Source organism: Balaenoptera ricei, chromosome 11, assembly GCF_028023285.1.
Source record: "Balaenoptera ricei isolate mBalRic1 chromosome 11, mBalRic1.hap2, whole genome shotgun sequence".
Classification (NCBI taxonomy): domain Eukaryota; kingdom Metazoa; phylum Chordata; class Mammalia; order Artiodactyla; family Balaenopteridae; genus Balaenoptera; species Balaenoptera ricei.
In genome coordinates this window covers 21888402-21913868 of record NC_082649.1, presented here as the reverse complement: position 1 = coordinate 21913868, position 25467 = coordinate 21888402, and the positions used below count along the sequence as shown (strand labels likewise).

The window sequence follows — 25467 nt, the reverse complement described above, 5'->3', positions numbered from 1 at the left end:
AAACTACTTTTCAGAGTGGCTACACCATTCTACATTCCTATGAGCAATGTATAACAGATCCAGTTTCTCTGTATTCTTACCAACCTTTGGCAGTTGTTACCATTTGTTATTTTATCTCTTACAATAGGTGTGTAATGATATCTCACCATGGTCTTAATATATATTTCCTAAATGACTAGTGATATTGAACATCTTTTCATGTGCTTATTTCCCATTTGTATATCCTCTTTGGTGAAATATCTTTTCATGTTTCTTGCCCATTTTTGAATTGGATTGAGTGTTGTTAATGTGGAGTTTTGAGAGGTCTTTGTATATTCTAGATACATCTTAGCCAGATATGTGATTTGCAAATATTTTCTCCCAGTCTGTAGCTTGCTTTTTTTATTTTCTTCACAGAGTCCTTTGCAGAGCAAAAGTTTTTAATTTTGATGAAATCCAGTTAGTCAAATTTGTCTTTTATGGAATGTGTGTTTGGTGTTATGTCTAGGAATTCTCCACCAAGCCCCAGGTCCCCCAAATTTTCTCATATTTTTTCTAAAAGTTTTAGAGTTTTATATTAAATCTATGAACCATTTTCAGTTACTTTTTAAATAAAGTGTGAGGTTTAGGCTGCAGTTGGCTTCTTTTGCCTATGGATTGCTCCACCCCAATCTTGTGAAAAGACTTTTCTTCCTCTACTGCATTGCTTCTGCACTTCTGTAAAAAATAATTTAGATGTACTTGCATGTGGTGCTTTCTGGATTCTCTATACTCTTTCATCGACATATATCTCTCCCTCTGCCAAAAATGTACACTCTTTTTTACTGTGGCTGTATAATAAGTCTTGAAATAATAAGAATGTTTTCTTCCACTTTATTCCTGTTTCTCAGAATCATTCTAGTTATTCTAACTCATTTGTCTTCCTATATAAATTTTAGAATAGTCATGTCTATAGCTACAAAAAAATCTTACCTGGATCTTGATAGGAATTATGTTAAATTATGTTAAACCTCTATATCATTTTCAGAAGAGTTGACATCTTAGCTATGTTGAGTTTTATAATCCCAGAATCTCTCTCCACTTATTTAGGTCTTTGATTTATTTCATCAGAATTTTATAGTTTTGTTCTTTCCAGCATGTACATGTTCACATGTCTGGATAGATTTTCATCTAAGTGTTCCTTTCCTTTTTTAAAAAAAGTACTGTCTTTTAATTCTGGGGTCCACATGTTTATTGTTAGTATATAAAAATACAATTGATTTTTCTATTTTGATCTCCTATTCTGTGACTTTGCTGAACATAATTATTAGTTCCAGGAGGATTTTTGTTTGTTTGTTTTTAGGTTACTTAGGATTTTCTATGAAGACCATCACATAATCTTCAAATGGCATGGGAAGTACAATCCTTCCACAGAGAGGGAGGGGGGAAATGTATATTTCTAAAGAGAAATACAATCCACTGAGCAAGAAATTGCACCATCAACACACAACAGGACAAAATTGCAGAAACGTACGGTAAAGTATGCCAATATTTCTGGGAAGGGTGAGCATTTCACCTAAAGATCATACTGCAGTATTTGTGAAATAACTCCCTACCATTTGGGTTTATCATTAGAATGTGACATTTCCATGGTTTAGTGGAGGGCTTTCCCATCTGCCAAGTAGCTCAGTTGTGAGAGTGAATAACTGAAAATCTAAAGGTCCTGACCCAGAGAATACTTTACCCAACAAATATAGTTTCCAGTTCCTTTTCTAAAACACCCTAGTCTAGAGGGATAGCTTTCTTATATTTCATGGGCTATAAGGGTTTTGTACTGTGTTCCTCAGGAAGTCTCTATTATTAAAAACTGCTAAAATCATCTTTTGTTTGGAACAGAATATCAAATCTCAACCACTAGTTAAGGCTGAAGGTAACTGACTTCTTGGCATTTTCTCACTGTAGATAGATAAAAGTCATCAAAGTTTAACCCAAATTTTCTTGGGAGAAAAGCTTAAGTACCACTGGCCTATGGAAACACAGGTCTATAACGCCTGGACAGGGACTTGAACCCTGGACCCTCAGATTAAAAGTCTGATGCTCTACCGACTGAGCTACCCAGGCTCTGGAAGCACCTTTTTATTCGGTCTACTTTGTACAGTTCAATTGCTTTGGGGGCATTCTTAACCGCCAACAGAATTTTGATAAATTCGATATTCCCCCTCACATTTTTTTTTCAGTGGACATGTAACATTTTTCTTCATAAGGTTCAATTTTTCTGAAGGATAGAGTAACTTATATCAAAGGAATTTTAAAACTATAGTAATTTAATACTTACCAACATCTCTTGAGAAAGAGAGAGAAGAGAAAGCCCTTGTTAAACTTATGTGAAAGATTTTCCTTTGATTTTTTATTTCCTTGAATTTGTGATTGCCATCCCGTGTCTCTCATAAAATTTTATTCCAATACAACATCTTTATATATTTAGTATCTTCTTGATTTTCCTACCATGCTTCTCTGTACCAAATACAGGTATAAACATTGAAGTCTGATGTTTTTCTTTTGAACCCAAATCTGTATTAAAAATACTTCTTGTGGATTGTGCTATATCTGCATCTACTTGCACATAATTAATCAAAGCATAATAAACAGATAATAATTTAAAGACCCTTTAATGGAGGACATAATGGAAATAAATGTGGAATTTGTCCTCCTCCCTCCTCCATGAAATCGTGTACAAGACTACGTCTACTGAAGGATTCAGTTCTTCCCATTGTTCCCGTGATGGGAATCCGAGAGGAGAGCATATTTACACCCCGGGGCACTGTGCCACAGCCAAATGAGTCTTAATTTATCAGAAATGTCTTAATTTATCAAGCAGAAGGGCGAGATTTTTCCATGAAAGGTGAGAACGTGGGACTTACGTGCCACACTTCTATGGCAGGCTGATCCTCTGAGAGGTGACTTTTGAAAGTTAAATACCTTAGGAAAGGTGAAATATGTAAGATCTAGAAGTAGATTTAGTTCAACTGTTTGAATACAGCTTAACGATGGAGTTGCTAAAAAACTTGCAGCCAAGGTTGGTTCCGATGCATCGATCTCTGTGTTTCCCGTCCAACACGCTTCAGCTGGTCCACTCTGCTTATAAACGGATGTTCCCTCGTCGATATTCAACTCCGTTATCACAACTGGGTTTTCAAACACAAGAATGGCTTCTTTTCTTTCCTTCTTTCCCCCGTCTTTTTCTTCCTCCCCCCTAGCTCAGCTCACTGCTCCCTTTACTCGGCCTCTTTTCGGTCCCCTTGAGAACCACAGGGTTCCAGCAGCGCCCCCAGGCCTGCTCGTTTCCAATCCGCCAAATATTCAGTCTCTGAACCCGCTTCTTCAGAAGCTTGTCTGGGCTCACAGGAGGATCTGCAGGGGGAACCAAGGAGGGGGCGGCGGGGCAAAGCCTTGAGGAAAACCCTCGCTTGAGAAGAACCTATCAAAAATCTCAAGAGGTTTTTCTTTGCCTGCAAAGGAGCCAGATTTTCAGAATTCCATTTCCGATTGGATAACGTTTGGATCCGTTCTGACAGAGGACAGGAGTTCCTGTGTCTGAAAACAGGATTTTCGTTTTCGGAGTTGGTCTCGGAATAGGGCTTTTGGAAGCCTCTGCACACCAAGGCTCCTGTTGTTCGCGGCTGCCTCTGCGTGCTACCTTCCAGAAATTGCACTGCTAGATGCCGAATAAGAACTTCACTCCACACAGAAGTAACTAGAAGCCACAAAAATATTGCTCACCAAATCCAAATGTTAAATCTCTCCAATTTAACTTCCCTCCAAACGTCTATAGTCCTTCCTCCAGCAGGAGGGTGAATGTGACAGAGAAGTTGGAGTGGAAAGGGGCAGGGCAATTCCTGACTGTTTCGTGTCCTCTCTTGCTTGTGGACGTCGAGGTTGCATTTCCCCTGGAATTCCTTCTCCCTTTCCCATTTGCCAGTTCCTACTTGTCCTTTGGATCTCAGTTCAGACATTACCCACTACCTCTTCCCCGAAGCTTTTGCTGACTCCTCAAGACTGGTTTAGAAACTCCTAGAATACACCCAGGATTCCTGAAGTTATTTCAATCTTATTAATAGTCCTATTTACATGTTGTATTATAACTATCTCTTGTATGAATCTTACATTTGCACGCTCAGGGCTCAGTCCTTAAATACCACGTATATGCAAATGTCTTTCCATCTTGGACTGCTCCTTCAAACTCCAAATTCACAAACGCAGCTGCCTTCTCGACAAGTATTTTATACTTAACATTGCCAAAGACTGAATTACTAATCTTCCCCCCAAACTTTCTCCTCCCCAATCTTCCCCCATCTCAGTAAACAACTACTCCATCTGTGCAGTTATCTGTGAATCTTTGCTTTTGCTCAGATCTTACATCTCATCTAACAGCTCCACCTTCAAAATATATCCATAATTCAACCAGTTTTTACTATTTCCTTTACTATCATACAAGAAGGCCTATCAATTTCTTGCCTAATTTAAAAAAATCTTTATTTTATATTAGAGTATAGTTGATTTACAATGTGTTAGTTTCAGGTATACAGCAAAGTGGTTCAGTTATACATATACCTATATCTATTCTTCTTTCAGATTATTTTCCCACATAGGTTATTACAGCATATTGAGTAGAGATCCCTGTGCTATACAGTAGGTCCTTGTTGAATATTTATTTGATATATAGTAGCGTGTATATGTTAATCCCAACCTCCTCCCCTCTCCTTTTCTTTCCTTTGACACAATTTTACATTAATTTTTGTTTCCTTTCTACAAAACCATTTTAAAGGCATTTTACTGATTGAGCACCTCAGGTTTTATGTGAAGTTGCTCCTGTCGTGAATAAAGAGGGAGTTCTTTATTCTGGAATTTTGCTTCTGTCTTTTCCTCCAGGCCAGTTCTACCTGGCAACAAGATACAATTTGAGGTGAAGTCCAAACAGTCCTCATTTCACTTAAGAAAGAACAGAGTCTTAGTCTGCCCTGTGACCAATAGTGGTTGTGACCATAGCTGGCCATTGGGAACATTTCCAGTATGTAGATCCTCAGGTGTTTCTCGGGTCCATCACCTCAATTTTTGCAGTAGACCCGTCACTGGTCCCCTGGTTTCTAGAAACCTTGCCCCTTTCCTGTCTATTCTACACACAGAAGTAGTGCAAAATTCCCCAAGGGTTTGAAACTCTCCAAGAGTTTCCCTCCTGTTCAGTAAAGAAACTGAAGTGTTTCTAGTGGCCTGCAAGAGCCCTCCCCTCCTCCCCTCCACCCTCCTCTCTAGTTCCTTGCTCTTCCTCAACAAGTCAGACATACTCCTGCCTCAGTCCTTTGCACAGTCTGCTTCCTCTGCCTGGAAACACCCTTTCCCAAATACGTGCCTAACTCATTTCCTCATATCCTTCAGGTCTGCTCAGATATCACTTTCTCAGTGCAGGCTTACCTGTTCAACATATTTAAAATTACAAGACATTAAAAAGAAAAAAAAAGCCATCCCTATTATCTTTTTGCTATATTTTTTAATTCATACTTATCACCATCTACTGCACTATACATTTTACTTATTCATTGGTCTGCATTTCCCATTACAATGCAAACTCCATGAGGATAGAGTTTTGCCCATTTTGTTCGCATGTTTAGTCCCAGTATCTCGAGGAGTACATGTTAAATAGCAGCTACTCATTAACAATTTGTTGAATACATGTTGAATGAATGGTCTACCAGGGTACAATAAATGAGTTTTTCCACAGGTGGATATACAAGCAAATTTCAAGAGTTTAACCTTGAAAGGGGACAGGAATGGTCTGTTCATAGGTAAAGGTTCTGAATTCCATTTATATAGCTCCCTGTTGTGGGTGTGTGTACAAACCTGACTAAGTTGCTAACCGTGGGTCTTCTGTTTAATTATGTGACCCACCGTTGCTAGTCAGTGCTTGTGCAAGGACTTAAAGCTTGACCCTGCAGTTAGGACTAAGCACCTAAGACTTCTAATCCCATCTGGAGAGGTGCAGATGTTCATCTGTGTAATCACTAGTTGTTCCACTTTCCAGGCCTTCAACTGTCCAGGAATAAACCCTGACTCCTGAGCTACTGGAGCTAAGTCTGGATGAAGATAATACATGAGGCTTCGAGGGAGTGGGAATCTGTTCTAAAGAGGACACATTTTCCTATAAGACTTCTGAATAGTGCTTTTAAGAATTTGTATTTATTTGGTTGTTTTGTATTTTAAAAAGGTAATATACTCATAGAGTTCAAAAATGTATAAATAGTTATACAGTTAAAAGTTTCCTTCCCATCCCTGTTACTCACCTACCTGGTTCCTTCTCTTTTCTCCACCATCCACAGGTTTCTACTATTATTAATTTGTTACTTAACCTTCTGGAGTTTCTTTGTCCACTTGCATGTAAATATATAGATTCATATGTTCTGGGTCTTGCTTTTGATACCTCACAATATGTTTTGGAAATCTTTACTCATTGATAACATAGAAAGCTTCCTTGTTTGTCTTTGCTTAGTTTTACACTTTGTTGCAAAACAAACATACAGAGAAGTAAATAAAACCTTATTTCTACAACTTAACAATTAATTACAAATTGAACACCCATTTAACCATTACTCAGGAGCAAAAAAAAAAAAAAAAAGAGCATTGCTGCACTCCAGAAGCCCTCAGTATGTCCCTTCCACTCACCCTGCCTTCCACACTCTTCTTATCCCCCCAGAAAACTACAATCCTGACTTTTATGGTAACCGTTTTTTACATTCTTAATACATTTTACCATCTACACATACATCCCTAAACAATATACCATAATTTTGTGGTTTTTAAATTTATATAAGTATAATCATACTAAATGTTTCCTTTGTGTCTTTTTTTCACAAAATTATGCTTGTAAGATTCATCCATAGTTTTGTGTATAGCTCTGATCTGTTCATTGTCAACTGTTGAATAGTATTCAACATTATTTATCCAATTTACTGTAAAGGTTCATTCAGGTTGTTTCCAGTTCTTGGCTATACACACAATACTACTATGAACATTCTTATACAGATCTCCTTGTGCACATATTTCCTTTGGGTATATGTCTAGGATAATAGGGTATGTATATCTTCAACTTACTAGATAGAGTCTAACTGTTTTCTAAAGTAGTTGTATCAGTTTAGACAATAGTGGTGATGAAAGTTCTTATTATGTCACATCCTTGACAAATAGTACTTCTTGTCATATTAATTTTAGTAATTCTGGTGGAAGATCAGTAGTATTTAATTATAGGATAACTTGCATTTTCCTAATTTCTAATAAAGTTGGTTGCTGTAGTTTTAAAAATATGTATTTCCACAAATTCTTTGGCACTCCTCTTATCAAAAGGTGGAATCTGATTGCCTTCTCCTTGACTATGGGCTGGGCTTAGTGACTCGCTTCTAAGAAAGAATGGAGCCGAGGTGACGCTGTTTGACGTCTCAAGCTAAATAAAAGACAAACATCTTCTGCCTGGCTCACTCTCTCAAGAAGTCATAGACTTCATAGAGTCATGGACTCATAGAAGTTCTTTATACCATATTTTCATGCTAGTCCTTTTCGTTATTTATATTGGAAATATCTTCTCCCATTCTGTGCTTCATTATTTTATAGTTTTTTTTTTGATAAACAGAGTTCTTCATTTCACTTAAATTTATCAAATTTCCCCTTATGTTTAGCGCTGTTGTGTCTTATTCCTTTAGAAACCTTCTCCTATCCCAAAGTATAAATATAAGTGTCTCTTACAAAAAGGTAACTTCTATAATCCAAAACCACACCATTTGTTGTTCAAACTGTTCCAGGTTTGGTCATTGGGAGCTCTTTCCCTGTTATAAAGAGACGATTGTCAAAGCTGTTTCTTTTTTAGTGTTGATATTAATATATTTTTTTCACACGTCATATAAAAGATCTTGTTTCATCTTCGCTGAACTAGTTAAGACCCAAGTGTGGAAGTGTAGAAAGTGTGGATGGTTTCCCAGCTTTTTTTTGGACGAAAATAATCCAATAGGGTCAGTTTCTTTGCAAGAATCAGTTACCCAGTGGAAAAATAATATGCTCACAACGGCTCTATTTCCCTTGCTGGGTCACTCACTGCTAATCTTTCTCCCTGCAGATGGGAGTCAAAACAGGGCTTCAACCTTAGGGCACATCAAAGATGTGTGTTCAGATATTTTACAGTTCTCAGCGAGAGGTTTGTCTTCTAGACATTAATTGTGACATCGTAGTGAACCTGAAACTGGCAGAACTCTCAGCTGTGTATAAGTGTAAGAAAGTGGTTTATCTTATACAGTTTGGCACGTACGGGGATCGAACCCGCGACCTTGGCGTTATTAGCACCACGCTCTAACCAACTGAGCTAATCGGCCACTAGACGTCAATAGTATTCCTCCTTAGGTAATTAAATGAAAACGAAATAAAACGGTTTCTTCAAATTCTTCTGGGGCTGGGGAAAAGGGAACATAAAGAACCAAAATAACCCAAAATTAACATTAAAAATAAAATCACATTCTTCCTATTTCACTCTCCCCTATCGTGGAGTTAGGAAAAAGAAAAAGAGAAAAACTTAACATTTGGCCTGAATGAACTCTACTTCTTGGGGGCGTCTCTCAAACTGACAGTTCTGACCCCAAACGATCAAAGCCCCGGAGTGAGGTGTCCTTCCTCCTACCCAGGGAAGCCCGGGGGCCAACGAGAAGATGCTCCAAGCCAGATTTGGCGGCGGGCGGATCACGGAACTGACCACGGAGCGGCCACGGAGCAGGGCTCCGAGGGCTCGGCCCCTGCGCGTGCCTCTTGCGGATGTACTTCGCTCCTGGAGACCCATTCGGACAGATCCCAGGACATGAGACCTGCGAACTTGCACTCTCTTGCCGCCGGCCTCGGCCTCGGCCTCGGCCTCGGAGTGATCCTGAAATGCCTTCCGCCCCGCGCACTGTGTGGTGGGCCCTGACCCGGAGCAGAACTACGTCCCCAGAATCAGGGGCCTTTATCTGGACCAGAAGAGAAACATCTAGATCTGAGAAGGGTGGCAGCGTCGAGACTCAAATTGAGCAACTTCAGAGGAAAGAGGCAGAAACACCTGCACCTGCCAGGTGCAGAGCAGCCCCGGCTTTTTTCACTGGCCGAAGGGCCTCCAGAGAAAACCCTCAAAGGCTGAGGTAATCAATATTCTGGAATACCTGAGAGCTAGCCCTGGCACCACAGACACATTGGTAGGGAAGTTCTGAGAATACTTAAGGGAAAGTAGCCCAGCACCAAACCCAAACCCATTCGAATAATAAATGGAGAAGAAGTTTGCAAAGGAAAATGAAAGAAGTTGCATCCAGCAAAGTAGGAGGAAAACCAAAAGTATGTGAAGAGTTGAGGGCTGACCTCATTCTTTCATTTCTCAACAGGTACTGAGCACCCACGATGTGCCAGACCATGGTGCACATGCTAAATGTATAAAGGGACACACTGAGGCTAGACCTCAGCATGAGGGGCTGTGGTTAAAGAGCAGTAAGTGGTACAGGGTAGCACCCGGTGAGCGGGGCTGGGATTAATCCTCAGAAGAAAAAAAAAAGTTACTCCTCAGGGTTTGGAGTCAAGAAAGGCAGGGAGTGACTTCCTCACAGAATGGGCTTTATGGCTTCTGTTACCATCCCAGCCCCCAACCCCTTGTCCTGACTTGCCTTTACTTCTCCTCCACTTCCCAGCTTCCCAGAGGCACTCAGTCGCCCTGACTTGCTAATTCCTGCTCCTGGTGGCTGCTGCTCCGAGTGGTGAACAGGGCACTGCTGGCAGTGCTAAAGCAGGCTAAGCGGGACCCTTAGTACTGGGGTTGGACCCCTTGGTACTGGGCCCAACCTCTTAGAACTTGGGGGTGTCCCCATCAAGAAGGTTTGACCAGAACCCTAAATCCCTAGGGTTGGAAGCTGAAAATGCCTGAGAGTGACATTTAATTATGGAAAAAGATGGTGAGTGAAAAAGATGGAAAACTGAAAGACAGAGAAAGACAAAGATTAAGTGACAGGAAGAGAAATAGAGACAGTGGGGAAGAGCATAAGGGACAGAAACAGAGCCTGAGGGAGAGAGATATTGAGAAGATAACGAAGGAGAGACGGAAAGTCTGAAGAGAGGGAAATAGAGGCAGAGAGAGAGAGTGAGAGAGAAAGTGACTAAAGGGACACAGGGACCAGAAATGAGAGACAGGAGTAGAGCAGTGGAGATAACTAAGGACCGAGCAAGCAAGAGAGGAGAAGAGTAGAGGAGATACTGACTGAGAGACAGGGACAGAGACACAGACACAGAGAAATAAACAGAAACAGACTAAGACACAGAGAGAGACAAAAAGGAAGATATCCAGAGAAACAGGAGGAGGTGGAGAGACAATTTGAGACAGAGACAAGTTAGACAGGAAGAGACTGAGGGAGGAGGGCACAGTGAGACAAACAGTGAGAAGCAGAGACAGGTCAGGGTCTGAGGTCCAGAGAGAGACATGAAGCAAGGCACCCAGTCCAGGAGCTGAGCAGAATTTGAGCCAGAAGCTGATTTGCAGGGGGAGGAGAGGAGCATAAAGAGCCATATTTCTTTGACATTTAAAATAACAATATTCACGATGAGAATAATCACTTATATTCACATAACTCTCTGTCTGTAACAAAGCACTTTTAGTTGGGAGTGAGGACGTTTGCAGACACAAGTCAGTTTTATGCAGAACAGGTGCTAAATCTGAATTGCTGGGAATTTCCTCTTTCAAAACAAGCTTTCTCTTGTCCAATAAGTGTATACATCCAGGACTGAGGTGGCCACACAGGGAATGGTGAGGATGTGGGGCTCAGACCCCGCCCCTAACCTGGCTCTTCTTTGCCAGACCAAGCCAGGTCTGCAGCTGCTGGAAGATGTTCTGTGGTGAGGTGGAGAGAATTTGGACAGTCAGACTGCAGCACTTGTAGAGAGCAGGAACATGCAAATTAGTATGCAAGTGACAATGCAAATCACCCAGAGCCTTTTCTCTCTTACCTGACGTGCTAGGCGGAGGCTGGGGGAGTCTGAGGGTCTCTCAGGTGCCATGTCCAAGCAATGAGAAGCACTAGGGATGAGAAGGGCTGACTCTGAGGGTCCCAAAGGCTGTGTTATACTTAGCACATGCCAGGGGTCTATATCCCCTGGAAAGAAAGGAGAGAATGGTGTGTTGAGCTGGCATCAGGTAGACACTAAGGAGTCAGGTTCTGATAGCATGCTCACCATTAACAAACAGCACTTGGGTGGCCCCTGGGGTCTGGCCACCATAGTAGGAGTTCGTCTGGGACACAGCCTGGGCTATGGATGAGGCTGAAAACCCGAACACCTGCTCACATAGCTCTAGTTTGGAGGGCAGAGCTGGGAGCTGGGAGAAAGGGCATCCAGGGACCTCACAGGTGACATCTGTGGAGAGAGGTATCCATAAGTGTGGAGTACATAGCCATCCCCCTACCTCTTTAATAATCATTTACAGAGCTCTCCCCACTGATGACCAAGACAGCTCTAGACCCTCCTTTCAATGAGTTCACGGTCCTGTCAGAGACATACTCAGCCCCAGACAGCAATGGCCCAGAATGATCAGGGCTGTTATGGACAAAGGCCTGGAGTAGGGGTGGGGCCGTCTCAGAGGGAGCACAGTGGGCTCAGGGACAGCATCCTGCAAGGGATAAGACCTTAAGGAATTAGCCGGTGTGAGGCAAACAAAGAGAGAAAAGAGGAAACCGCATGTGCAAAGGTCTAGAGGTGAGAAGGAGCCTGGAGTGCTGAAAGCACAAATTGGACACCTGCTTAATATCCATAGCTCCCCTGTGCTTTCAGGGTAAATCTAACTTCTCAGCCTCACATTAATTCATTCCTTCCTTCACCATTTATTTGAGCACCTACCATGTAGTCAGATATATGTTGAACAATATATTGGGAACATAGTGACAACAAAACAGCCCCAGGCTTTGCTGTCACAGGACTCACCGTCCAGAGGGGAGATAGGCAATAAAGAATGTATGATAAGACTGTGGGAAGTGCTAAGGAGAAGAACACGGAGCTAATGGGGTAGGGGGCAGGGAGGCAGACTTATCTTGAGAGATCGTGCCCCCCTTCCTGAGGAGGGGACATCCTGTGTTGAGACTTGGAAACGAGTAAATTGTGTGAAGAGGGGAAGATAAGTAATCCAAGAAAATGCCTGAGGATTAGGAAGATTGGTGTATCGGGCAGGGGGTGTCAAAATATGCAAAACCCTGTGAGGAAGTTGCATTGTATGGGTGAAGGGAAGGCCTAGAGACCAGAGAAGAGGCTGCGTCAGGGATCCAGGCAGGAGAGCATGGGGACCCCTACCAGGACAGCAGAGGTGGGAAGAGAAAGGGGTTGGGTGAACTGCCGAGTTGTCCAGGATAAACAGTGGGCAAGACTCAGTGATTGACAAGCTATGGGGATGACAGGAAGGAGGCATGCAAAGCACTGTTAGGGTTTCTAGCCTGGTAACTGGAGAGGGTAGGGCCATTCCTGGGACAGGCACATAGATGAAGAGCAGATTGAAGGGACGATCACTCATGTTGAGGGCTAAGTGTGTGAGTGAGAAGGTACGTGAGGGTCAAGCACACATGCACACTCTAGTACGGCTGTTCACCCCACACCCCACACCTGCAGGTTAAACGAGGCCCAGCAGTCCGGCTAGTTGTCCTATGGAAATGAAAACGAGTCCAGACTACCTGTTAGATAGCATGTCTGGGCATAGCACAGAATGTATGTTTTGGGGGTGAGGGTTAGGCCAGTCACTCACAGTAGCCAAACTCGGTACAGGTCTGGTACAACCACTGCCGGTCGCCAACGCCGGCCACTTGGGGTTCTGTGACCTTCAGCTGTGCCACTGTCTCTGCTCGAGAAAAGCTTAAACACTTCTGGCCCAGGCTGTGTGTGACAACCTAGGGGACAATATACATACATACATACATACATACATACATACATACATACATTCCTCCCTTCCTCCCATCAAGCCAGAGCATGGAGCCATAGATCCCTACAAGTCAAAAGTCAGAAGTCAGGAGAGGGAGTCCCTGAGTTCTCCTGGAAGTCAGTCGTCAGAGGTGGTGGGGACCTAGGTCCCTGTGGGTTAGAGATTAAGGTACTAGATGACCAAGAACATCTTACCTGTGATATCTTGGACATGTGAGAATATCTTAGATCTCAGTTTCCTCAGCTGTGCCTACCTCGAACTATTGTGAGAATTCAATGAAATAATAAATGTGAAGCACACTGCACACTACTTGGTGCAGACAGCGCTGGAAAAGTGACAGCTGGATTGTAGCTGTGGATTCCGAGGCTGGGAGCCCGGTCTCTAGGAGAACTGTGTCCCCAGGGCTACCTTTTTTCATTCTGTAAATACTAATTGAGAGCTTTCCGTGTGCTAGACGCTGTTGCAGGCTCCAGGAAGAGGCCAGAACAAGGTAGGCAAGCTAGATAGTAAGCATAGTCGTTAACATTTGCATACGGTGTGCCAGGCTCCCTGTTGAGTGTTTTCCATGCCCCTACTTCATTTCACCTCCGAGGTCCCTATGAGATGTCATACCCATTTTACAGATGAGGAAACTAAGGTGCAGAAGGCTTTACGCTTGCGGAAGATCACACAGCGGAGGTGGAGCAGGAACCCTTGTCTGCCGACGCCTGGCGGTGCTCAGGGGTGCTCACCTGCACTGCCCGACGAAGCCCGCGGTAGGGCGCAGGGCTGCTGCAGTTGTCCCGGTCCCCGAGGAGGAGTCCGCAGAGCTGTCGCACACTCAGCGGCGCTCCCGCTTGCCCGTCGTACTGCACCGCCCCTCCCACGAGTGCCTGCAGCGCCCCCAGCAGCTCTGCCTGGTCCGCAGCGCGCCCCAGGGACCCACATGCGCCCAGCTCCGCTCGCAGCGCTGCCTGAGCCGAGCCGCCCGCGCGCAGCCGTCGCTCCACCTCCGCAAAGGCTGCGGACGCAGCAGCCCGGCACTGTTGGGAGCGAGAGGCAGCGTTGGCGAAGACTCGGACCCGGGCCCCGGCCTTTCCCTTTCCATGACCTGCATCCTCCCTGGGCTCCCACACTTTCCCGGCGCCAGATTCATCCCGGGGGCAGTTGAACGCCACTCAGACCCGAGGCCCCGCCCTCTTCCGGCTCCTCCTCCGGGTCGTCCCCCAGGCCCCGCCCCACAGTGGAACAGCCTCCTGATAGGGTCTTCCGTCCCCAGGCCCCGCCTCCGTATCAGCCCCGCCCCTGTTGGGTTTCCTCCCTTCTTGGTACCCGGACCCATCTTCAGCTCCCGCCTTCTTCCCAAATCCACCCATCTCTCGGGGATCCCAAGTCCCTCAGACCCCGACACCTTGCAAGCTTCAGCCTTTTCTTTTGGCCCCCATGCTCAAGGCCTCTTCTCTCTCCCTATCCCCCTCGGACTGGGTCCCACATCCTACCTCCGGGGATCCGCCAATCGCAGTGTTCATTAGGCTTCTAGACACCACCTAAAAGTCCGACCGCCGGAGAGTATCAGGTGACTCCGACCACTGAGGCCCTCCTCCCCACCCGGACCCACCGCCCGCCATCCTTACGTCATTATACTCGGAGAAATCCAGTATGGCCCGCACCGGAGCGGAAGAGGCGACGGAGGCGAAAATGAGATGGGGAAACTGAGGGAAGAGAAGTTATCAGCCTGGGGGCTTAGGGACTGGGATCCCATATCTTCCCGCCCCTGTGTCACTCACTCGTTGTGTGATCTTAGGCAAGTCCCTACCTTCTATACACGGGACTCCCGTGAAGGCAGATTGTAGGAAGCTCTTCTGGGCGGAAAGGAGGGTGTGGGAGGAGGGAGTGTGGTGGGCAGGTATTCTATTATCTGAGTTGGGGACCCCGGAGTCCAAGTTCCCTCCCCCCAGTCCTCTCAGAGGAGTCCCGGGACCTTCAGCCTGGCCCAGGCAGCCAGGGAGCCGGCATAGGAGCCTCCGAAGCAGAGCCAGGGGCTGGAGAAGGAGACGTTGAAGAGGCGGGAGAGTGCGAGGCGGGCAGAGACCACATCGGCCAGCCTAGGGTCAGAGGGGAGGCTGGGTCAGTCCCCATCACTGGGAATCCCTGAAGATTCCCCCATTGTATAGGCGGGAATGGAGAGTGGAGGGAGTCTGGCCAGAAGCTAGGGCTCTTTTCTCATGATGTATTTCTGAGGACTCCCCATGCCCACAAACTCATTTCTACATGAGTGCCTAGGTCAGGGGAGACCCATCTGGAAAGCCTCCACCATTCTCTTCCAGACTAGGTGGGAGAGGAAAAACCTCCAAGGCAGTTTGGGTGAAAATCTAGCCTGTAGGAGAGATCAGAGAGTTAACTGGGGAGCCAGAGCCAATCAGACCTTGTGGCCACTGCAAAGCTTTTGTCTCTACTCTGAGTGTGATGAGAGACATGTGAGGGATTTGAGCCGGGAGAGAGGTGATCTGGTTTATGCTCTAATGATCACTCTGCTTCATCTGGAGAATAGACTGGAGGGATCAAGGGCAGAAACAAGGAGACCAGTGAGGAGGCTGTGTCATCCAGGTAAGAGATGCTGGTGGGCTGGACCAACAGGCCATAGTGAGACAGCAAAACGTAAGAATACAGTGGAAGGGGGGATTGGGGGAAAGGGAAGGAGAGAGACCCAGAGATGGGGAAAGAAAGAACAGGGCACTGAAAGACAGAGGCAAAAACATGGGACCAGAGACTCAGAGGTCAACTTCGGGCAGTGGAGGAGAGAGACACAGATGCAGAGATGCCAAAACACAGACATCCTCAGTCCCATGACCCCAAACACTTTCCCGACCCCTACTCACGCATGGCGGCTGGACAAGAAGCGGAGCTGGGCCACGTCGAGCCCCTCAGCGGGTATACTCAGGCCATAAAATCTATGTTCCAGACCTATCACCAGGGCCCCCCAGACTGGGGCCAGGGTTGCAGGGTGCCCTGTGAAGAGTCCAAAGGGGGTGTGTGTGAAGTGGGTGTCAACTCCTGCAACCCTCAGACCTCATAGCACTGCAATATGCAACTCCCCTTCCTGGCCTCCACCAATTCCTCAGCTATGTCTCTCCTCACCCTTGCATCTTACCTCTCATCACTGAGCCAGGCCCAAGGCTGCCTTCGCCTCCCAGATGCAGGAATACAGGCCCATCCTGGCTGGTCCAATGTTGGTCATTTACCCAATACCGCTAAGAGGTAGGATGGGGAAGAAGAAATGGGATTGTGAGAGTTCTGACCTGTTCTTTATTCCCTGTTCGCTCCAGTCTCTCTCCCTAATGGATCTCTGTATACTTATAGTATCTGAAATAGGTTTGTTTATTTAAGTGTTCATTTCTCTCCTGTTTGTCTCCTCATCTAGAATGTAAGATCTACAAGAGCAGATATTTTTGTCAGCTTTTTCACTCTTATATCCCCAGGGTCAAGAGTAGTGGCTAACACTTGGTAGTCACTTGCAGTATACTGAAATAATAATTGTAGAATAAGTAATGAATGCAGATGGATTTAGGAATAGGGCCTACGTGAGATGACCTCTGGAGACTGTGGATAGAGTAGGTGTGAAAAATGGTAAATCTGTTCATTCATTCAGTAGATATCTTCAAGTGCCTATTGTGAGCCAGGTCTGGTTCCAAAGACGGTCCAGATTTTTGCTCCATACTGAGACTTGGTGGTGGGTTTAGTGTTTAATCTGAAGGATGCGGGGGCGGTGTTGAGGGGCAGTGAGGGAGTGAGAGTGAATGACAGGGAAAAGGAAAGACTGAAGGACAGGACCTGAGGGACAAAAAAAGTGGGAGGCTGAAGAAAGGAAGGGGAGACTAGGGGGTAGAGGGCAAATCCAAAAATCAGAGGGGCTAGACTAAAGGGCCATAAGGGATTCTGACAGCAGGCATCGGATAAGACTGAGGGGGAGAGGGATGGGGAGACAGAGGTGTAGAGATAGGAATGGAAAGCAGAGACTGAGGGGCAGGGTAGGGAGACTGAGGAGGGGGGCAGGGGACACAGTGGACTCCCCTTCTCCGGGCCTCACCTGCAGGAAGGATCGTCTGTCAGAGGCATTGAAGGGGTCCAGTGGCTGCACCAGCCACCCCTCTTTTGGGAGGGCCACACCTCCCTGGTCCAGGCTCAGGCCCAGGCCAGAGCTCTCCTGAAACCGCTGAATGTGCTCACCTAGGCGCCTAAGGAGGGAAGCTGTGGGACGTGGAGGGGAAAGAGTCAGTCCAGGCCCCCTTAGGAGCCCCTGCCTGACCCTCAGGATACTCCTACCTGGAGCTGAGGACCCCCAGAGGGAAACCATGAGCAGAGGGCCCAGCCACGGGACAGGCCCAATGGCCATGCCGTCCAGTCCTCCGTGCAAGGGCTCTAGGTGCTGTGTTCTCCCTGCTCACTCAAGACTTCAGCTAACATTCCCAGGGCTGGCCTTTAAATTTATAGTCTTTGATCAGGAGCTCAGGTTTCTTTTCTGACTCCTGTCCTGGGACAGGTCAAGCTTCTGTTGGAACCACTAAAGCGAGGCAGGGACGCCAGAGTCTGTATATAGAGACCTGCTGGTGTGTCCCCTGGATATCCAATTACTTCTCTCTCTGCTCCCGATTTTCTCCTCTCTTGCCCCCTGATCTCCCTCCCCTCTGGCCCTCAGTCTCCCTGCCTGCGCCTCAGTCTCTTCTTTCCTTCAGTCACCACTTCTTTCTACCTCAGGGCCCCCTCTTGCCCTCTTCCTCTCTCTGCCCTCAGCACACTTTCAGTCCCCCTCAGTTGCCCCAACACTTAGTCTGTCCCTTTCTTTGTTTCTCGCTTCTCTTTCAGTCTTCTCTCTACTTCAGTCTCTCTCTCATTTAGTCTCACCATGTCTATTTTCCAGTCTCCCCCTTTTCTGCCCCTCATCAACCCCACCCCCAACCCTCTGACCCACAATCTCACCACGTTCCTTAGAGTCCTTAGAACACTTTGAATATCTCAGGCTTGCTCCTGCCTCAGAATGCTTGCTCCTGCCGTTCTCACTCTGTGGATTCCTATTTCTCCATAAACACTCATGTCGTGCTCCCTCACCTCAGTCAGATCTCTATTCAAAGGTCAGACAGGTCTTCCATGGTCAGCTCTTTACAAATTGTCAAACCTGTAGGTCTCCTTTATTCTTTACTCTTCTTCATAGCAACTTATCACTATCAGAAGTATACATATTTTATATGGTTCATCATCTGTCTCCCAGACTAGAAAGTAAGCTCCATGGGGCTATGGATTTTCATCTCTTTTGTCCATTGCTAAATGTTGGGTCCTTACTACAGTGTACATAGTGGGCAATCAATAAGTGTTTGTTGAGGGAATGACTAATACATCAACTAATGTTGCTGGTTCTACTCTAAAAATTTATCCAGAATCCAATGACTTCTTCCCATGTCCAGCACTATCACTTTCTTCTAGCCACCATCATCTCTGACTTGGACTATCAACAAGCCTCTTAGCTTTATCTCTATCTTCAAAACGGACATATTTTACTTCTGGACAATGCACTCTTTTTAATGGTTAAAGCAGATGTATAAGGTATGTTTGATGGGCCACAAGACAGGCTGTTCTAGTTAGCATAAAGTTCACGCCAAATCATGTATAAGTCACAATGACTTCCCCATATCTCAATATATGAGGTGGCAACCTTGTCTGGGTTTGATTTCAGGGTAATGCTTGCCTGGTAAAATGTGTTTGGAAGAGTCTCCCCCTCTTCTACTTTTTGGACGAGTTTGAGAAGGACTGGTCTTAATTCTTCTTTGAATGTTTGGTAGAATTTACCAGTGAAGCCGTCTGGTCCTAGACATTTGTTTGTTGGGAGGTTTTTGGTTACTGATTCAATCTCCTTGCTAGTAATAGGACTGTTCATATTTTCTGTTTCATCACGATTCAGTGTCGGTAGGTTGTATATTTCTAGGAATCTATTTCTTCTAGGTTGTCCAATTTGTGGACGTATCATTTAGTCTTAGGCAGGCACAAGAAGGTGAAACTTATTGTTATTCTATGTGAAAAGTAACTTTTGCCACATGGCCGGTTAGCTCAGTTGGTTAGAGCGTGGTGCTAATAACGCCAAGGTCGCGGGTTCGATCCCCGTACGGGCCAACTCGTGCTTTTGGCTCTTCACTTACTAAATAATCTTGCTGCAGGCACCTATCAAATTGGAAATAACCTCGCAGACGTAAAATTGGGATTAAATGTCGACTTCATTTGTTCTTCAGCAATGGCACCCACCTTCCTTGTCTCCCCCCCCCAGGCCCCGCCCCCAGCAAACATAGTCCCAGCAAGAAATGAAATTTAGATGTTTCAGGTTTGACAAAGGTGCATTTTCATCACTCAATACTTGAAATACAAAACCAAAGTTCATTTAAGGAGGGAGCAATGTTGGTAAGGCACAGTCCCTTTGAAAGAGCTGATGGCTGATGTTTTCTGGGAGGGGGCTTAACACAGGCTTTCAGAGGCTAAGTGGGTTGACATATTCTATGGAAGCATGGTTATTGGGAGGAACTGCTGTTGTTTGGTTGGCACTCAAAGATATGTTTATTGGAGTGAGTGCATCCCTGGCTGGCTCACTTTCAGAAAGCAGGGGTTGACAGTGATTGGTTGTCATACAAAAGTATGTTCACAAAACAATTGTCATGGATAGATTGAATTGGTCTAAATTCAGGTCTGGTGGCTACTTGTCACCACTGCTACAGGACAATCAGTCTTTTCCTAAGTTTGTGATTAGTATGTGTTCTCAATATTTTACTTTGGCATAAAGCAAAATTAGTTGTTTAAATATCCAAGTAATGTATAATAAAACACTGATTTTTATTATTAATGACTTTTCATTAATTTTTTAATTACCTTGAGGGTATTATGCTAAGTGAAGATAAGTGAGACAGAAACAGACAAATTTTGTATGATCTCACTTACATGTGGAATCTAAAAAACAAAAACAAAATCAAAATCGAGGCTTCCCTGGTGGCGCAGTGGTTGAGAATCTGCCTGCTAATGCAGGGGACACGGGTTCGAGCCCTGGTCTGGGAAGATCCCACATGCCACGGAGCAGCTGGACCCGTGAGCCACAACTACTGAGCCTGCGAGTCTGGAGCCTGTGCCCCGCAACGAGAGGGGCCGCGATAGTGAAAAGGCCCGCGCACCGCAATGAAGAGCGGTCCCCGCACCGCGATGAAGAGTGGCCCCCGCTTGCCGCAACTAGAGAAAGCCCTCGCACGAACCGAAGACCCAAACACAAACAAAAAATAAATAAATAAATAATAAAGTAGCTATAAAAAAAAAAAAAAAAAAAAAAAAAAAAATCAAAATCGAGTTCACAGACACAGAGAACAGATTGGCGGTTGCCAGAGGCGGGGTGTTGGGAGATGGGCTAAATGAATGAAAGGGGTCAAAGGTACAAATTTCCAGTTATTAAATAAGTTATGGGGATGTAAGGTACAACATGGTAGAATAGTTAATAACTTATTATAAAATAAGTTATAGGGATGTAAGGTACACCATGGTAGAATAGTTAATAGCACTGTGTTGAATATTTGAAAGTTGCTAAGAGAATAAATCCTAAAAGTTTTCATCACACAAAGAAATATGTAACAATGTATAGTGATGGATGTTAACTAGACTTATTGTGGTGATCATTTTGTAGTATATACAAATATCGAATCATTACATTTTATACTTGAAATTAATATAAGGTTTATGTCAATTATACCTCAATAAAAATACTGACCAAAAAAGAATTACAATAATAGAAAAACTCTCGTGTATGTAAACGTATGGGGACTCCTTTCTCTGATATGCCCTTTCTTGCACCCACTACTCACCCCTCCCAATTCAGCTCTGACCCAGACACTGACAGGCCTGGATTTCCCTCAATATGCAAAGGCAAGAATCTCTCAGGCCATGTCTTTGCTCATTAGCACATAGTATCTAAAAGGCCAGAGACAGAACCTGGCACTGGATGGGCCAATGAAGTGAGTGACATATTCCTTTCTCCTGGTTTTATAAGGCAATGGAGGACATAGGTTTTTGAACTCAGTAAGCATTGTGCATTGCCAACAAGGGATGGACTCCTTCTGCATCAGTGGTTTTAAGCTTGAGGAGAGTTACCCTTGGACCTTTTGTGCTTGTATGTTACAGCTGACACAATCCTCTCATATTATCTCATATTATTGTATGGGATGCAGAACCCACAGACAGGGAGAGCCGACTGTAAGGAACTTAATCAGCCACAAATTTTGGTATCTGAGGGGGTTTCAGGAACCAGTCTCCGCAGATGCAGATACCAAGGGGTGACTGTATTTAATTATTTTTGTGGCTTGCAATAGATGTTTTATGATGTTTATAAATTAATTCTATTCCAAACCCTACTTCAGGATTTAATTTCATCTCTGGTTCCAGAAGCCTTCACAGACTTTCAACACAACTCCCCAAATACCCATCTGAAACCTGTTTTAATGAGTTCTGAAACAACCCAGTACCCCAACCCCGAAGTGTCTGGCAGCATCTTACTGACTTGATAGATTATGTACACCTGGCTCAGTACTTAGCACATAGTAAGTACTCAGGAAAGAAATTTCATTAGTGGAGAGATAGAACTTCTGGTTAAAATACTTCCTTATTAAAACCAATGTCCTGTATTCAAATTCCAAACTCCATATGCTTGCACTAGGGTTTTCCAAATGTACTCCAAGAGGAACTTGTCTCGATATTAACTGTCCTCTGATTCCAAACCTGAAGCCCTTACCTGGGCAATTAGATTCAGTGGGTTTGGAATGGGGCAAAACAGTGTTCTGTAGTGAGTAATAAAACATGTACGTTCCACCTTTGTAGAGTTGTGAGACATGGTTCATGAGGCTGCATTCTCACCACCTCTGTTATACCACTTCCTTTCCTCTTTGGTTTCCACTAAAAGAAGTGTCTTCTCTTGAGCATAGTGAGTTGGGTCTGGAAAAGTATGTATTCCTGTAGCATCATGTGCTTTTTTTTTGGTCATAATATTCCTCATCTTAATGTAAGTCCATAAGATCAGGGGTGGTTCAGTGTTTCCCTAACCCTGGTTAAAGCGTGGCACAAACTTTGTGATTAGATAAACTAATAAACTAGTGAAAATAAACGTTTTCATTAGTTTTTTCCAAGAAACATTACAAGGATTTGTTTTCTCTCTTTAAAGCTTGGTCCCAGATTTCATGCGTGTAAAATTATTCATAATCTTCCAGGGACTAGGAAGTCTACTTAATTTTAACCCAGTAATACTTGACATGTTGCTTTAAGTACCCAAGACCGGGATGGCCGAGTGGTTAAGGCGTTGGACTTAAGATCCAATGGACGTGTGTCCGCGTGGGTTCGAACCCCACTCCCGGTAGGTTTCTTTTAGCGGGTGTCTTACCTGAAAATGAAAATTCCTTGTGCAAAGTTGGAAGATAGTCCAGCATGTAGATGGCTCTGAACTGCTTTTATCCGATCTGACAGGATCTATCTATAATTGGGTGATTTAGATAGTTTAGATATAATGTAAATATTGACATATTTGTATCAAAATCCACTATCTAATTAGTTGTTTTCTATGTGTTCCTTTTGTCCTTTGTTCCTTTCTTGTATCTCTTTCTTCCTGTCTTTGAAATGTATGAGCATTTTGCATGATTTGATCATATCTCCAGCATTGCCTTATCATTTGTATGTCTTAAAAAAATCATTAGTCGTTTCCCTAGAGCTTTCTATATACAGCTACAATTAATCAAAGTCCACCTTCAAATAAGGTGGAGACTCCTTTCTCTGATATGCCCTTTCTTGCACCCACTACTCACCCCTCCCAATTCAGCTCTCAATATTTTGTTATGCTGCTTCCGGTGCAGTGTAAGAAGCTTGCAATAATATACTCCCTCCTATATTGTGTGTTATTGTTGTCATAGATTTTGCTTTCATGTATGCTGTAACTGTACAATACGTCACTACTACTTTTGCTTAATGCAGTCTATCATTTTTAGAGTGATTAAAATTGGGAAAAAGTATTCCTTATATGTACCTCCATTATATGTACAGAAATGAATATTCATTCTTTTGTATTCCTTTTTCCTGAAGTCCATCTTATAACATTTCCTATTTTGCAGGTCTAATAGTAATGCACTCTTCAGTTTTTGTTTGTCTGGAAAGACCTTTATTTCTTCTTCACTTTTGGAAAATATTTTTTGCTTTTTTTTAGCTTCTCATCACTTTAAAATGTCATTCCGTTATCTTCTGGTATACTTAATTTCTGATAAGTCTGCTGTTTTAGATAGATAGATAGATAGATGATAGATAGATAGATAGATAAATGATAGATAGATAGATAGATAGATAGATAGTTAGATAGATAGATAGATGGCTTGGAATTCTCTGACCTTGGAGCTGAGGTTTGATGTACAGGTCTCCTCTGCTATCGGGAAGTAGAGCATTCCTATAAAACCTTTCACAAGCTGAATTGGTGTGAAGTGAAGAAGCAGTTACCTTAGGACACTTCTTGCACATGGATGCACAAAATAAATGTAGGTGAAGCGCAGATGCTCACAGACACAGTTCAAAGCTATAGCGGCTTGATGCTGAGATGCTGACTGTAGTTCCTGGGGGAGGAGCTTGGCGGTCCCACCCTTGCTGCTCCTGATGCGCGCTGCCTCTATAATGGCTTTCTACAAAACAGGTACAAACGTAGGTCTTTCCTAAAAATGAAGTGGAAGCAAAGTGAAATTTTGAAAAGTGAGGGACACCTGTATTTCATTATCTTGGGAAAATACTCGGCCATTAACTCTTCAAATATTTTTTCTGCTCTTTTCTCTCTCTCTTCACCTTCTTCTGGGATTCTGATTAGGAATATATTAATCAATAATTCTTCAGTGCTCTTTTTTTCTTTTTTTTCTTGGTGTTTCAGCTTGGGTAGTTTTTAGGCCTACCTTCAAGTTTATCACTTCTTTTCTCAGCTCTATAGAGTCTACTAGTTAGTCTATCAAAGGCATTTGATAGACTAACTAGTAGACTAGTTAGTCTTACTGTGTGTGTGTTTAAATTTAACATATTTATTGGACTTTTAGTTTGCAACAATCTACTGAAATGTGTCATCTGTTTATGTATTGGGGTAACGTGGGGACCTACTACTTTCCATTGGCATCTGAAATGGGTGTGGTCTCGAGGGACTAAGCCCGTAACCTGTGGGATCTGATGCTATCTTCAGATAAATAGTGTCAGAATTGAGTTAAACTGTAGGACACTCAGCTAGTGCTGTAGAATTGCTTGGTGGGGGGAAAACTCCTATGTAGTTGGTGGCCAGAAGTGTCAGATGCAAAGTGTTCTTGTGTGAGTAGTGAAGGAGACACACAGGAGGAAAAACAGGTTTTTTTCTAATGCACTTCTCAGCCACAAATTCACCCTTTTAGACTACTGTTTGAAAAGGGTTCTGGGTCTTTTAAACATTTATTTTCTTGTGCCAGCTGGCACTGAAATTTTGTCAGTAGAGGGTGCAGGAGAGACACAGTAGGAGGAAAGAGTTTTGCTTTCTGGTTCCAGGAGCTCCTGCAGCCGTCAGCATCTCCAGCATCCAGCTCCATTCTACTGACTTACAAAACAGTAGAGAAAAGAAACTGGATATTCACAAATCCATTCACAAATATTTATTGACCACATCATGTGTGGTAAATATTCCAGGATGCAAAAAAGAATTAAGACTGTTTGTGGGAATCATACAAAATAAAAAAACAGTGGTTGCCAATAACTGCTGTAGCTCTCATTGCAAAGTCTCAGATGGTAAAGTCATTGATTAAAGACAAAATATCCAATGATTTGCAAAGCAAATCACTGATAATCTCATTGCATATGAGAGGGGCATTGTCATCTGATGAGAATTCTGAACTGTTTGGTGTCCAAATAATAATTTACAGTGCTTCATTCATGCCATGTGTGGAATGATTTTTCATGCAACTTTTTACATCCATCCAGTCTTTCCCTCTCTTCTTTGAAAACTTCCAGTGCCTGCCACCTTCAGAAACCACATGTATAAAGTAAACATCAGGCTCTTACTTTTCCACATCATACAGCAATTGAACAACACGGGTTTGATCAAGGATCAATTCCCCAAACTGTGTTCAACAAAATGAGGGCTAACACTTTTCAAAATTATAAAACCTATGGAGACAGCCCCACCAAATTGCAATCCAGGATATTTGTTTACTAAGCACGCTCTTTAACCAGCCAACCCACAGAGCCCTCTTGAACAGAAAAAGAAAAACAGGTAAAGAAATATAGTGTGAGAAAGTTTTCATTTTCACATACTAAGAATTGCATTTGGAGAAGAATACACATATTTTTTGAAGTAAAGAACAAACAAATTCTTTGGAATATGACACTGCCATGGTGCCTGCTTCAAAGAACCACATCTTTGGCAAACTGATCACACTTTACTGATGTTGCTACATCAAAAACCGCAAGAAGATGTGAGAGTTAACAAATAA

The 25467-nt window shown here is 43.8% G+C and overlaps 1 protein-coding gene and 4 non-coding genes across 5 annotated transcripts; 2 read left to right on the top strand and 3 right to left on the bottom strand.

Moving 5' to 3' along the window:
• Positions 1-2006: 2006 nt before the first annotated feature.
• On the bottom strand, positions 2007-2079 carry TRNAK-UUU (transfer RNA lysine (anticodon UUU)). The gene has a single exon. It is a non-coding gene; the product is annotated as a tRNA-Lys (tRNA).
• Positions 2080-8292: 6213 nt separating this feature from the next.
• TRNAI-AAU (transfer RNA isoleucine (anticodon AAU)) lies at positions 8293-8366 on the bottom strand. The gene has a single exon. It is a non-coding gene; the product is annotated as a tRNA-Ile (tRNA).
• A 2450-nt stretch (positions 8367-10816) lies between these two features.
• PRSS16 (serine protease 16) lies at positions 10817-17327 on the bottom strand. The gene is made up of 12 exons (XM_059938149.1): positions 17258-17327; positions 17022-17182; positions 16086-16185; positions 15814-15943; positions 14916-15039; positions 14569-14646; positions 14434-14481; positions 13687-13977; positions 12779-12920; positions 11227-11406; positions 11002-11147; positions 10817-10885 (listed from the first exon to the last, which is right to left on the bottom strand). The coding sequence occupies exons 1-12, from the start codon at positions 17325-17327 to the stop codon at positions 10817-10819; spliced, it is 1539 nt and encodes a 512-aa protein (XP_059794132.1).
• Positions 17328-19022: 1695 nt separating this feature from the next.
• Positions 19023-19096, top strand: TRNAI-AAU (transfer RNA isoleucine (anticodon AAU)). The gene has a single exon. It is a non-coding gene; the product is annotated as a tRNA-Ile (tRNA).
• A 3176-nt stretch (positions 19097-22272) lies between these two features.
• Positions 22273-22355, top strand: TRNAL-UAA (transfer RNA leucine (anticodon UAA)). Its single transcript has one exon. It is a non-coding gene; the product is annotated as a tRNA-Leu (tRNA).
• Positions 22356-25467: the final 3112 nt, after the last annotated feature.

Excerpts from the sequence above, each read along its gene's own strand:
- PRSS16 (XM_059938149.1), bottom strand. The coding sequence starts at position 17,327 with ATGGCCATTGGGCCTGTCCCGTGGCTGGGCCCTCTGCTCATGGTTTCC. Across the intron at positions 15,040-15,813 it reads TTCTTGTCCAGCCGCCATGC|GCTGGCCGATGTGGTCTCTG; the intron begins GTGAGTAGGGGT and ends CTCTGACCCTAG. Across the intron at positions 10,886-11,001 it reads GCCTCCGCCTAGCACGTCAG|AACATCTTCCAGCAGCTGCA; the intron begins GTAAGAGAGAAA and ends ACCTCACCACAG.